A 15,375-nucleotide genomic window follows, 5' to 3' on the forward strand; every position below is an offset into this window, starting at 1 on the left:
TTGCCTTTTCTTCCTAGGCTGGATGCTGACCTGCTCCAAATTACAGAAAATGAAGTCTCACAGGAGTCACCTGGTATTGCCCTCAGGGGAAAGAGCCCTACCAACATCTGAGGACAGCAGGGAGGGTCAGGCTTGGAAGACAGTTTTCCTTGGACAGGAAAAGGATTTGCCACCCACTCTAATTCCTTCCCTTTGGCCTTATACCCCTCCTCCATACTCCCACGGAGACCCAAGAGGCAGAAGGGGCTTGAGACCCCAGATGGGATGAGACCAATCAGAACCTCAGTGACTCCAGACTGAGAGCTGTGCCTCCATCAGATACTGTGGGGTAGATATGGGGGTCAGACAACTGTGATCCAATGATAAAACTAGAGATGGCACCTGAGGAAATTTGAGATATGGCAGGGTGCCTGGACAAGTAGCAGGGGCAGCCCTGGGAGCCAGGACCAGGAAGAAAGCCTGGTCCTGGCATAGCTGGAGGAGACTCACCAAGAAGTCAGAGGGGGAAGAAGAAGTCCTATACAAGTGGTAGCCAGTAGAAGTGAGGAATGGGGAGGGGTCCTAATTCAGACCTACCTGGCACCTGCCTATGCAGAGATGGCTCCCAGAAGGCAAGGCTCTCTTAGCTTCTAGTGCTTCTGCTTCCAGTCAGCCAGCTCAGGGTAGATCCTCCTGATCCCAAGAATCCCACCCTGCCCTGCCCTACCCTCCACCTTCTAGAATGAACTCTCTTTTTCCCTGTCCTTTTCCTAGGCTTCCAGTGTTCACCCCAGGGACAGAATTCCCCTAGGGCTACCACATACAAGCCCAATCATCTCTCAGAGCTCCTCTACCCCATTGCTCTACCACCTTTCTCCCTCCATCCCTCACTCTGCACCAAAGGAACAGCCATTTCACTTACAAATTACAGTATCTCTTAGTCTCATTTTTATGGAAGAATCAACTAAAAATCAAGGATCTTCTTAAGTGTCTCTCAGGACTGAGAAGATGATTCTCTGGATTGAATGTGAGTAGTTTCATGCAGGGTACATTTTTGCTACTAAAACCCATCTTTCAAAATACCTATAATCACCCAGGGATCTCAAACGGTCATGGGTTAGGGAACACAGTAGTCTCAAAAAAAGGCAAATTATACTTTAGCTAAAACAATGGAGAGAAACCTAGGGATCTTCAGATTAGCAGACATCAACAGCCAATGGGTCAGACTCCATGAAATTTCAAATTCGTCTTTCAAAAATATTTCACCCTGTTTATTGCTTACTTCGATATATTCCATCACAACTCACCTCATTCCACAGTGTTCTTCTAAACTCCTGCATTGAAAGTCTCACTGGAGTCAGTGAAGGTCATTCTCAATTGTGATGGTCCTATGCTCTGAGGGGTTAAATCAAGTTTCCTAAGGAATGACAGAAAAAGCAATGTAATCTTCATTGTGAGCCTATAGGGAACTCTCCAGGTAAGGGAACTGTTGGATGAACAGTAAAGTATAAGGCTCTATATCGTGGCACCAATCCCCTATTGAGCAGATGGTTAGAAGAGGACATAGTGAGCCAATGTCTGTATTAAAGCAGGGAGCAGCACCCAGGGGAAACAGTCCTGCCTCTTTCCCATCATTCTTCCTCTTAACTCAGTCCATGAGGTTCTACCATTGGGTCTACCTCACAGCTGGAAGATGGAGATGGGAAGATTTCTCAATGGAAGAAGTTTTACTGAATGGCACACTTGACAGCCTGATGATCTGAGGTTTGAAGGTGAGACTCAAAATATTGCCCTTCTTTTGCATTTACAAAGTCAGTGAAAGGAATTTCCATGAAGAATCACATACAGGTACAGAGAATGCAATTCCCCTGCCTGTGGAGGTTGTGGCTGAGCATGAGATGTCAGTCCCAGTGAATATAAGGGACACTTATACACACACGAGCTATCTGAAACACATTTCTAGGGAAGGAAGCTTTCTTCCATAAAGTAGTACCAGTCTTTGGGGTGTCTAGGTCTAGATGATGGGATATTGGACTGGTTAATGGATGGTCACCTGGTGGAAAACGATTGGGCTGCTGAAGCCTCAGCCCTCTACCCCCTTTTCAGCCTCCGGCTGACAGTACCTGATGGTACCTTCAGAGTTAAGTCTCCTTCTTCCTAATTCTTGCTGCTTCCTTCACTCTTCCTCATTCTGTCATTCTTATTTGGTAATTTAGAAAAGGTTTTCATTTTAGTAAACCAGTACACAAAATGGCAGTTCCTCCCAGGCCTCTGAAAGTATCTCTATAGCAAATGAGTGTCTCTAGTCCTTCCACAGCTAACCATAGAACTCCTCATGTACCTGGAACATGGAAGGTGCTTAATAAAAGCTTATGGACAGGCTGACTGATTAAATTAGAATGGTTTCTTTGGGTTCCTAGGATAAAATACAAAGCACTCTGTCATTTAAAGACTTTGCCAACAAGCTCAGCATCCCTTTCCAGACAAATTATGTGATACATTCCTTTATTTCTTCTACAATCCAAACTAATGAATTTTCTTGCTCTCCATCACAAATGATATTTCATCTCCTATCTCCACACCTTTGTGACTGTGCCTTATTCCTGAAAAGCAGTGTATGCACCTCTGCCTCTGGGAAAGCACATTGTTCTTTAAAGCTGAGCTCAAGGCACTCCTCTTAGAGGAAATCTACTTTCCCTGGCTGCCTATGGCTCATTTTCCATGTCAACTATTTTCCATATGAGCCTTTCTCTAGGCCTTCCCATGCTTATTTCATATAAGAAAACTCTTACATGTAAGGAAATTCATGCAAAGAAATTCAATGTAAGCAAATGGTTGTACTTCATGCAAGCCCATTCCTGGGACTGGGTCCATGAGAGTGAAGGAAAGAGTGTGGGAACAGGATGGGGAGGATGGGAACTCAAGACCCTCTTGCGATGAATCTAGGAGTTGAGCCAATCTCCTCTTCTTTTCAGTGACAAAGCCTGGCTAGAAAGCCTTGGAGCAGTACTGAACCCATTTGTGTGTTCTTGGTCCTAAAGGGAATGGACAGGGCCTTGGGCCATCATACCACCAAGAGATACCTTGGGGCAGAGAGGAGAATCAGAGACACTTCACAGAGATAGCCAGTGAATGGGTGTGACCCTGCCACCAGCTCTCTAAGGAACTCTCAACATGCCTGCTGGGAGGTCCACTCCAAACCTCCTGGTACACACATTACTCTTAGCCCATAAGGCTATTGATCTTCAGAAAAAGGAAATGATGAGTCTTTCACTGGCCAGTGGCTGGATGAGCCAAAGCATTTACCTTGGCATTTGGTCAGGCCCAGATCATAAAGAAGCCTGCCCTGTGAGCCCAGTGTGGCCAGGACTGGAGAAAAAGTCATGTACTCTATATCATGGCAGCCAGGTGGCTCAGTGGATGGAGTGCTGGGCCTGGAATCCAAAAGACTCATATTCCTGAGTTCAGTTCTTACCTTCAACACTTGCTAGCTATGTGAGCATGGACAAATCACTTAACCCTATTTGCCTCAGTTTCTTCATCTCTGAAATGAGCTGGAGGAGGAAATGGCAAACCATTCTAGGACATTTGCCAAGAAAATCCCAAGTGGGGTCATAAACACTCAGACACAACTGAACACTGGCAACCAACAGTTTTCTATCATTTGCTACAGAGAGCTAGAGCAAAGCCTACTCACCATAAACTTAGGCTCCAAACAAGAAAAAAAAAACAACATTATGTGCAGGCAAAGAGATCAAGTGAACTAGAAGTGTCAGTATTTCCCCCATTTGGATTTTCCCCTTTGTTTCCCAGGGCCTGGGCTACCTTCACTCTGTCTTGGCTGTGCAGACAGTGTTTGTGATTGACAAGGTTTCCTTAGAAGGAGGGGACCTATAAGCCCTGGGAGATGTGAGCCTGCACAGAGGGCAGGGCCTTCTCTGTCTTGGGGAGTACAGAGGAAGCTGCTCTGAGCTGAATCCCCTGAATAGCCTGGGAAGGTTTTTGTTCAGGGCTGAAGCACTGCGGGAATGGGGAGAACCTAAGCTGCAGACAGTAATAATCTGCAGCATCTTCAGTGTCCAAGCTGCTGCGGATGACAGTGAAATCTGTGTCAGACCCACTGCCACTGAACTGGGCAGGTAATGCCAATTGCCGGTAGCAATTGATGCCAATGGTGTAGCATAGTAGATGAGGAACCTGGGGGTTGGCCAGGCTTCTGCTGGTACCAATTAACATAGATAATACCAAACTTATTAGGCTCTTATTGGCCTTGCAGCTGATGGTGACTATCTCTCCTGGAAATGTAGACAAGGATCCTGGAGACTCAGTCATCATAATGGCTCCTTGGAAATCTAGGAAATGAACAAAAGTAGATGACAGAAATAAGTCAATGTCCAAGTCAAAGTGTAGGGACAAGAAGATTTTCTGGAGACAAATGAAATTGTAAGCAACTTGCAAGTAGTTTTATTGACTGTCAACATGAGACAGAAACCGTCTTTCCCATAGACCTCCCAATGTTTGTAACCTGGTGCTGGTCATGCTGGTCTACCCCCATCTGCTTCTGTGGAGCCTAAGCTTGCTCACCCACTGGATTGAGGGGCCATCGAGTCTTTAATCCCTTGTAACCTGTGATCTTCTAAACCCTTCACTGCTCTGCTGGGTCTCCCTCTGAGCCCAGAGCACCAGTAACCACAGGAGCTACCATTGGGAGACCATCCTGGTCTTTAGACACCTGCAGAGAGAGCACTCAGAACCCTGGGAGGGCAGGAAGGAAGAAGCTTTGGTATCCTGAGCAGAGCACACTACCGATCCCTTGGGGCTCCACATGCCAAACTGTCCCAGGGCTGGTAAGAGCCTCACCTAAAGGACCCAGTAATCCACACTGAGTCACACTGGCTAAGACTGGCTCTGGGGGAGGAGCCTCACTCTTTTATGTCCCCAACTCTGTTACATCAAGAGCAAAGGCAAGCTCATGTTAAGTACTGGTACTACTTGTTTGGGTAAATGAGGAGAGGCTTCTCTCTGTGTCCCTGGACTAGATTCCCCATAACCATGAGAGAGCTCCAACCCTGGGCAGGTGGCAGAGACAGCAGGAGCTCACAGCTTGTAGGCTTTGGAGGTGCCTCCACTGACCCTGCTCCTGGACCTGCCCCACTACCACCCTCTGCTGGAGAAGGTGTGAACTCAAGGAGGCAGTGAGGAGGGTGAGACTCATGGACAGATCCTAGCCTGGGCCCCTGGGAAAAGCCCAGCAGAGGCTCTTTCCTAGGGAAACGGGTTTCGCCAGTCACTAGATGACATTACTGTATTTGTTCTGAGCATTGAGGAAACAAAGGTTATATTTGCCCTTGTCCCCATTTTCCCATTCTAGACTTGTCATGAAGGTGAGGACCCTTTCTGCAATCCATCCCATACCCTGCTTGTGACTCTTTCCAGAGGTGTGGATCTGTGTCAATCTGTGTGCCAATGTGAGGACATGAAAGTGAGAATGACTGAGTAAGAGACACACTGGAGAGTCATTGATTTCTGGATAATCACTTCTGTCCTGGGGGAATTAAAAGAGCCTCCTGTTTGGCATCCCCGCCCCCAGCTTCTCCTTTCTTTCATGGACCAACAGTGAATGAACACAGTAACAAGCAGTTCTGCTTTTGAAAAATATTTTATTTTTTCCAATTGTATCTAACAGATATTTTAAACTTTTTTTTTTTATATTTCTGAGTTCCGAATTTTCTGCCTCCCACTCCTTTTCTCTTGAGAAGCCAAGCAATCTGACATACGTTATACATGTGCAGTCAGGCAAACCCAGTTCCAGATTAGTCGTGTTGTAAAAGAAGACACAGACCAAAATACCCAAAGAAAAGTAAAGAATAAAGAAGTTTGCTTTGACCTGCATTGGAAATTCATCAGGTCAAAGGACATTTAAAAAAGATGGGGAAAAAACCAATGCTAAGTGATTGGGACAAAAATGAAAAAGTGGAATGCTTCATGCTCCGGAGGGGTTCATAATCTAAGGGAGGATGTGATAATAATAATATTAATTACTATTATTATAAGGGTGACATTTTTGATTGCCCTCATGTTGGCAAAGTACACTGAAATTTTATCTCCCTTTATCCTTAGAATTGCACTAAAAGGGAGGTGCTACTAAAAGATAGCACTAATGGGGGGACTGACCATTTTACAGATGAGGAAACTGAGAGTCAGAGTTGAAGTGACATGGTCAGGGTTTAACTTCAAGTAAACTTCTGAGGCAAGATTCGAACTTAGTTCTTCCTGAATCCAGGCCCTGGTTTCCTTGCACTGCACCACCTTGCTGTCTGCAATGTATCTATAGAGGTACTGATTCATCCAGATGTGATTTGGTGTGAGCAATTCCCATGCACAAACATCAACCTGTGCATCTTAGAATATTCTCTATAAAGCAGAGTCCTGAGGAGTTGTGTTTAGCACTCAGAGGTTAAGTTGAAGAACACAGCCAGCATGGGTGAGAATCAGGATTGGATGCTGGGTTTCTTGACTCTCAGGTCACCTCCCTACCCCTCATTCACTGTGGCCTCATCTTTATCACATGTGTTTATATCATTCATATCTGTATTTGTATCATCTGTCTATATTACCTATCTGTCTTCTGCACCTTCCATGTCCATATCTCTCTATGCTGGGAGAGGAAGTGAGGACAGAAAGAGAAGAGGGAGGGCTGAGGATCCTTCCATTTACTTTGGGGAACACAGTCCTGAGAACACCAAGGATATTTGGGAAAAGAGTGTAAGCCTTGGGATGTGACCTGGCTGAGTGTCAGCTCTCCCCCTAAGCAGCTGTGTGACTGTGATGAGATGACTAAGCCTCTCTGAGAAGTCCAAATGATGGGAGAAAAAAACATTTGTAAGAGTAAAAGAATCTCTGAGTGTGAAGGGTTTGTTGAAGGCATCTAATGTAACGCTCTCTGAGGTATGAGTGCTCACACAAGATTTAAGTAATGAATAAATATACGGAAGAGGAACTGAAGGATGATGGTTCAGCCTAGAAAGAAAGGGAAGAGAAATAAGAATGAGCTTAAGGAATTTTCCTTAGAAGAAAAAGTGTAGAAAAAGAAAAGAATCAAAAGTCATAGAGGAAAAGGGATTGTGAATGAAAGACTTCAAGGGAGAAAAGAAGGAGTCAAAGGGGGCATTACATAACTAAATAAAGAAGGAAGAGATAAAGAAATCAGAAAATAAAACTCTAAAAACAGGGACATGGTGGACAACTAGGAGAGAAGGTGGAGGCTGAGGTGAAAAGAGCCAGTGGGAAGAGAGTTGGGTTAAAATAGATAGAAGAAAGCTAATTATCTGGATAAAGCAGTGCCTAAGAGTGGAAGAGGAAAACAGCCAGAACACTGAATTCAGAAAAAAAAATGCAGACACAAATGATGCTTAATGAATGTGAAGAAAATCCCTGAGACCCCTCTGACTGGGTCCACTCCAAACTGATGCTCCACAAACTCACTGGGGGCTACAGTGCTATGAGGCAATGTTTTACACCTTCGTTAACTCACTATCTCACTTAGTATCTTTGTTCTTCAAGATGATTTCATCCTTCAGACTTTCAGCAGCTCAGTCAACCATGCTTTCTCAGTTGAGAACCTGCCTTCATATTCTCCTGAAGAAAATGGAAGTCATTCTCAGAGAGCTCCCTGTTCTTTTCTCCTCATCTCCCATTTCCAGGCACCTTCTGCCACTGTCTCCTCCTTCACCCTGCCTGACCCATAATGAGGAAGCCCTGCTCATGTCAAAGTCAACCTGTCAACATTCCTAGGTGACCCCATTCCATTCTCTCTTTTTCAGCAGATGATACCTCCTATCATCAGAATCCTCTCATTTATGTTCAGCCTCTCCCTGCTTCCTGATTGTTTCCCTCCTGCTTACAAGTAAACAAAAATGTCCAGCCTCTCTGTTACCTGCTGTCCTAGAATCTCCCCCATGGCTGGTAGGAGGCATACTGCATCACACTCAGGTGCACACACAGGAAGCCTCAGGCAGCCAACGAGGCCTTTTAAATCCCAGAACCAGAGACTGAAAAGGCAATGACTGGGGTGGGCCATTCAACTTTGTTCCTTGGCCCTGCCTAGGTCATAGGAAGCCCAGTTCTGTGAGGTGAATGGGGGCAGCTCTTGAGAAAAAGAAATTTAGTCTTTGTTCTTGCTGCAGAGAACTGGAATGGAGATTCCACCAAAGGAAAGTGGGTTTGCAACAAGAGAAACTATGTCAAGGCAAAGATTTGATGTGGATTTGAAAGGTCAGCAAATCTCCAGCATATTCCACTTCTTCTCCCAGGGATCTTATGCTGAGTCCACTCTGCCTTGTTGTTTGTGTTTGTCCTTTGTTTTTCAAGAGGATTGGGACATTAGGGAAATGATGACATGACTTGCAACTGACTTTGACTTGAGAGAGGGAGGGCTGTGCAAGGTCACCAGCCTCACTTCTCCCTCCAGAGCCATCTGGAACAAGTTGCCAGATATTCATCAAGATGACTGCAAGTGACCCAGGATGCAGTGGGAGACCCTGGCCCTTTTAGGCCAAGGCCTTTTCAAGTTCTTCACTTTGAGTGAGATAGTGCCCATTCATTGAATAGGTCTTTTGAAGAAGGGAGACAAGGGATGGCCCCTTTAATTAGAAAAAGAAAAAAAAATCAGACTTCAAGAAGGAAATGCTCACAATCGCTGGGCAAAAGAGAAACAGTTACTATTGACATTCACTCTGAGCCAGGGGTCGGGGCAGGGCAGGGCAGGGCAGGGCAGGGCAGGGCAGGGCAGGGAAGGGAAGGGAAGGGAAGGGAAGGGAAGGGAAGGGAAGGGAAGGGAAGGGAAGGGAAGGGAAGGGAAGGGAAGGGAAGGGAAGGGGAAAGAAAAAGGAAAGGAATTTAGCCACTAAACCCCAAGTTAACTGGTCAGCTTGCAGTCATCAAAATTCACCTTCCTTTGGAGAGAAGGACCCAGCCACTTGAGTAACTCAGTTCATCCTCTCCCACTCCCTCTTCCTCTTCTCCACTCTGCTTTCACTGCAGAGAGGGAGAAGTTCTTATTTCCTAATCAGGGCCTGTGAAAACTCCCTTGAGGCTCCAAATGCAAAAGAGAACCAGGACTCATATGAGGCTCATCTCAGGAGCCAATGAAGTAGATGAAGACATTCTGGCTAAATCTACCTGAAACCATCAGCAAGCCTTTTGTAGAATGGGGATAAGCTACAAGCATTTCCATTAAGACTGGGGGTGAAACAAGCATGTGCATTATCAGCACTGCTGTCAATATGGTGCCAGAAATGGTAGGTTTAGCAATAAGGGAAGAAAAAGGAACTGAAACAATTAAAATAGGCAAAGAAGAGACTAATCTATCACTCTTGGTAGATGATGTGATGGTATACTTGCAGAATCCTACAGAATCTAGTAAAAAAACTACTTGAAATAATAAGGAACTTTAGCAGAGTTGCAGGATATAACATAAACCCATATATATCATCAGCATTTCTATATATTATTAACAAAGCCCAAGAGCAAGTGATAGAAAGAAAAATTGCATTTAAAGTTACTGTAGACACTGCAAAATATTTGAGAGTGAACCTGCCAAAACAAACCCAGGAAATATATGGACACAATTACAAAACACTTTGAAATGGATGGACCGAGACAAGCACAGGCAAGAGTCAATAGAGAATTTGGGAGCGTGTTTGTTAGCCAGCGGCTGTCCTCCGAGGAGGCAGCCCTGAACAAAAGTGTGTGTGCCTTTTAAGCATCTTAGCACTTCCAGGTACAGCCTTGTGGTTCCAATAGCACACATTTTTCACAGAACAGTTTTGACAGGGGTTCCTAGGTGCTGCTAGGCAAGGGGGCACAACAGAGAGGGGGGCCCAAGCAGCTGCCAGGCAAAGGGGTAGAACAGAGAGGTGGGTCCGAGCAGCTGCCAGGCAAAGGGGTACAACAGAGAGTGGCTGCTAGGCGAAGGGGCACAACAGAAAGTGGCCTAGAAACTCAAAAGACATTTCTCCACCCAGGGGCTCTGGGGCGGGGGGGTGGGGATAATGGCCACCTCAACTTTTCACACAAATAAAGTCAGATCTAAATATTGGGAAAACACATCAGTTGCTTGAGGATAGCCTGAATTAGTACAATAAAAATGACAGTTCTACTTAAATTAATTTGCTTATTCAACATCATACCAATGAAACTATCAAAAACTTATTTTGTACAGCTGGAAAAAATAACATCAAAATTCATCTGGAAGAACAAAAGCTCCAGAATATCAAGAATGAATACGATAAAAAAAAAAAAATGCTAGGAAAGGTGGCCTAGCCAAGCAAGACCATAAGTGGTATTATAAAGCGGTATCATCAAGACTACCTGTATTGGCTAAGAAATAGAGGGGTAGACCTTGTGCACATTAGGTACACAAGACCCGGTACTGAATGATTATAGCAACTTCTGTCTGCTAAACCCAAAGACCCGTCTGACAAAAGAATTCATCACTTGACAAAAACTGATGGGAAAACTAGAAAACAGCATGGGAGAAACTGGAAACAGAGAAGTGTCTGACACTGTATACCGAAATAAAGTCCAAAAGGGCACACAGTTTAGGTGTAAAGGCTGATACTGTAAGCAAATCAAGGGAGCAAGGAGTAGATTATCTGCCAGATCTATGGTGAATGGAGGAATTTATGACCAAAGAAGAGACAGAGAACATTATGAAATGCAAAGTGGATAATTTAGATTACACTAAACTGGAAAGTTTTTGCACAGACAAAGCCAATGAAACCAAGCTAAGGAGGGAAGCAGAGAAAGAATTTTTACAACTGGTGTCTCTGATAAAGGCCTCATTTCTAAAGTGTATAGAAAACTGAGTCAAATTTACAAGAATTCAAGTCATTCCCCAGTTGATTAAGGGTCAAAGGATATGAACAGGAAATTTTCAAAGAATTAAAACTATCTACAGTCATATTAAAAAAATTCCTAATATTGTACAGGAAGCAACAAGTAAATATATCCTGAAAAAAAAGAACAAAGCAAAAGGGCTGTTTGATGAGGCCTTACAAATAGCTGAGGAATGAAGGAAAGGGAAATGAAAAGGGGAGATTTCCTCAAATGAATTCATAATTTGTGAGAATATCAAGAAGAATTATGGTTTTCTGAAATGACCATGGCAAAGAAACAGAAGAAAACAATTGAATGGGAAAGACAAGAGTGCTTTTCAAGAAAAATTGAGCTATCAAGGGAGTATTTCCTGAAAATATGGGCATAAGGATTTCTGGAGTCGAGATGGCAAGCTGAGGCAATCACATGTCTATGCTCTTCCAAATTCCCTTTAAAACAACTCTGCAGTAATGGCTCTGAACCAATTTTGGAGCAGTGAACCACATTACCAGCCTAGGATAGCTGGAAGGGTAAGCAGGAAAGGTCCCTCACTACAGTGGGGAGAGTGCAGTAAAGTGAGGAAGCCAGTGGCAGGCTTCATCCTAGGGGGTCATGGCATATTTTAGGGAAATCATGAGCAACTTTGGGGTTTCTGAAATAAATTCAGTTTCTTTCTAGGGCTTCATGCACTATATGCAATACACAGTATCTAGTGAGGTGTGTGCTCCAGGGAAAGACCAACACCCATTCATTAAATTCTTAAGTCTTATCTCCAGGAAGATTTCTCCAATGGACACAAACAAAAATATTTATGAGACTCAGGTGATGACTTTCCTACCATTACTGCTTTTATAAGACTTCCCTGCAGTGTGAAGAATGTGGTGCCTAGTGACATGCCTCGTCGAGGAAAAGGCTGGTCTTCACTGAGCACATTCCTAAGTTTTCTCTCCACTAGGAATCCTTGATGTAAAGGAAGAGATGATCTCTGACTGCAGACCTTCCCTGAGTCCAGACAGGGTTTGTTCATGAGGTGAAATTTCTGGTGTCTAACAAGTTCAATAGTCCATCTGAATGTTTTTCCCCATTCATTAAAGGAATATGGTTTCTATCTCAGGTGAATTCTGATGGAAAATAAGGAATGTTACCCTTAATACTTTTCATATTGATTATATTAATGAGATGTCCTCTAGAATGGATTCTCTGATGTGAGAGAAAAGAGGATTTCTCCCATATAAAGAAACAATTACTGAAGGAGAACTAAACTTTTCTCCTATTTCCTCATTCAGAAATTGGCCACTGTAAGTGATTCAGCCAGTCTTTGAAGGGCAGGGCTGATGAGCAGATGAAATCTTGGGCAAGATTTATTCAACCGGGAAAATTTAGATATGACCAAAATTTAAAGAGATTTTATTCTAGGTGGACTCTGGCCCATTGTATTTTGGTAAACCTTGTCTGAGGGGAAGTGGACCTCTCTGATCCAGACTGCCCCAGGCAATGGTGATCTGGATAGAAACAAGTCTCTGTCCAAAACTGAATGAAGATTCATGTCTCTCCACTGAGTCCCTCATTAGAATAAGTCAAAATCTCATTATAATACTCCTTCTGATTAAGTTTTAACTAATCAGGATTGATTTAGGCCTGTAGGTTAACTCTCACTTATCTAAGGGCATATAAAAGTTGAAAGGTCTCCATGATTCATCTTTAGTTTGTAAGAGATAGTTAAAAGACCATTGTTTTATGAATTATTAATTGGCCATAATTAAATGATTACCCAGAAATTATGTCTCTTCAACTTGCTTTCAGCAGAATTGTATGGTAATGTGATAATGCATATAAAAGGCTTTATGACATCGTATATCTCTCCACTGTGGATTCTGTTATGTGCAGCAAGTAGGGAGTTTAGTTCTCAAAGCTTTTCCACACTGACTAAATTCATAAGGTTTCTCTCCAGTGTGGATTCTGCGATGTACAGCAAGAGTGGAGCTTTAACCGAAAGCCTTTCCACATTCATTGCGTTCATAAGGTTTCTCTCAAGTGTGGATTCTCTGATGTAGAATAAGTCTGAAGTTTTGTCTGAAAGCTTTTCCACATTGATTGCATTCATAAGGTTTCTCTCCACTGTGGATTCTCTGGTGTACAGCAAGATGGCACTTTCTTCTGAAAGCCTTTCCACATTGATTACATTCATAAGGTTTCTCTCCACTGTGGATTATCTGATGTGAAGCAAGACTGGAGCTTTCTCTGAAAGACTTTCCACACTGATTACATTCATAGGGTTTCTCTCCAGTGTGGATTCTTTGGTGTTCAATAAGACGGCGCTTTGTTCTGAAAGCCTTTCCACATTGATTACATTCATAAGGTTTCTCTCCACTGTGGATTATCTGATGTGCAGCTAGACTGGAGGTCCTTGTGAAAGTCTTTCCACAATGATTACATTCATAAGGTCTCTCTCCAGTGTGGATTCTTTGGTGTTCAATAAGACGGTGCTTTGTTCTGAAAGCCTTTCCACATTGATTACAATCATAAAGTTTCTCTCCAGTGTGGATTCTCTTATGTGAAGCAAGAGCGGAGCTTTCTCTGAAAGCCTTTCCACATTGATTACACTCATATGGTTTCTCCCCAGTGTGGATTCTGTGATGTGCAGCAAGTAGGAAGTTTAGTCTGAAAGTCTTTCCACATTGATTACATTCATGAGGTTTCTCTCCAGTGTGGATACTCCGGTGTACAACAAGATGGCAGTTTCTTCTGAAAGCCTTTCCACATTGATTACATTCATAAGGTTTCTGTCCACTGTGGATTCTCTGGTGCATAGCAAGACTGGAGTTGTCTCTGAAAGCCTTTCCACATTGATTACATTCATAAGGTTTGTCTCCAGTGTGGATAATATGATGTGTAGCAAGATAGCGGTTTCTTCTGAAAGCCTTTCCACATTGATTACATTCATAAGGTTTCTCTCCAGTGTGAATACTCTGGTGTACAGCAAGATCGCAGTTTCTTCTGAAAGCCTTTCCACATTGATTACATTCATAAAGTTTCTGTCCAGTGTGGATTCTCTGATGTGCGGCAAGACTGGAGCTGTCTCTGAAAGCCTTTCCACATTGATTACATTCATAAGGTTTCTCTCCAGTGTGGATTCTCTGATGTGTAACAAGACTTGATCTCCTTGTGAATGCCTTTCCACATTGATTACATTCATAGGGTTTCTCTCCAGTGTGGATTCTCTGATGTGCGGCAAGGCTGGAGCTTTCTCTGAAAGCCTTTCCACATTGATTACATTCATAAGGTTTGTCTCCAGTGTGGATAGTCTGATGTGTAGCTAGATTGGAGCTCCTTGTGAAAGCCTTTCCACATTGATTACATTCATAAGGTTTGTCTCCATTGTGGACAATCTGATGTGCAGCAAGATTGGAGCTCCTTGTGAAAGCCTTTCCACATTGATTACATTCATAAGGTCTCTCTCCAGTGTGGACAATCTGATGTGCAGCAAGACTGGACCTCCTTGTGAAAGTCTTTCCACATTGATTATATTCATATGGTTTCTCCCTCGTGTGAATCTTCCGATGTACAGTAAGGTGACCTTTAAATCTGAATCCATTTCCACAATGATTACATTCACAAGACTTCTCATCATTGTGGATTCTCTGATGATGAGTAAGACTGGAGCTCTGTGGGAATGTCTTTCCAAGTTTAGCATACCCATAAGGTTGCTCTCTAGTCTCCATGCTCTGATGTACAGCAAGACTAGAGCTGCAACTCCCAGTCTTTCCACACTGATTACATTTGTGGGGTTTCCTCTCACTGTGAATACTGTGAGGAGAAAGGAAGGATGAGTGTTCACTAAAAGGTACACCACATTCATGAGACTCATGTGGTTTCTCTCCAGTATGAATTTTTTGACAGTATTTCAGGAATGACTGTTGACTCATATTTTTCCCATAATGATGATAACCATAAGGTTTTTCTCCTGTGTGGATTCTGTCATTTGTAGCACAAATTTCTCTCCCAGTGATGTCACAGGGACTATCACTCATGAGGTTTTCTTGGTGTGTTTCCTTCACAGAAATCCTTAGCTTTTCAGTAGTCTCTTTCATTCCAGGTCTAATCATTCCTTCTGCAAAAAACAGACAGTAAAACATATACACAGAGACACATGTACACAGATATATAATTAGAAACCTTTCCCTCCATTGCAAGAAAATAAACTGATCTACATGGTCCTTCCCCAGGTGAAGAAAAGAGTCATAAAAGACAGAAACATGATTGTCTTAAAATGCCATTAGCTCAAATTTGCAGGATAACTTGACTTATGAAGAGCTTCAGAGACAAACATATTGGGTCTGCAGAAATATCTGTGAAACTGGCAGACCTAGCATTCTTATTACAACGTCTCGTCAGGCCATGAGCTCAGAATTACTGAGTGACCTGAAAAGTATCCCTGCAGGTGACACTGGACGAGCAACCCTGAAAGTGGGCATCATCTGTTCATGGAACTAGATGGCCCTTCTCCATGGCACTTAC

General features: G+C 43.3%; 1 protein-coding gene across 1 annotated transcript in view; it reads right to left on the reverse strand.

The window, feature by feature from the left end:
- Positions 1 to 5,619: 5,619 nt before the first annotated feature.
- LOC140522079 (uncharacterized) overlaps positions 5,620 to 15,375 on the reverse strand; it is a 47,762-nt gene continuing 38,006 nt past the window's right edge. The window contains 1 exon segment of the mRNA XM_072637119.1: positions 5,620 to 14,649. Coding sequence (XP_072493220.1) covers positions 12,735 to 14,649 — 1,915 coding nt within the window. The 3' untranslated portion in view covers positions 5,620 to 12,734.

The sequence above is a fragment of the Notamacropus eugenii genome, chromosome 1 (assembly GCF_028372415.1).
Source record: "Notamacropus eugenii isolate mMacEug1 chromosome 1, mMacEug1.pri_v2, whole genome shotgun sequence".
NCBI lineage: Eukaryota > Metazoa > Chordata > Mammalia > Diprotodontia > Macropodidae > Notamacropus > Notamacropus eugenii.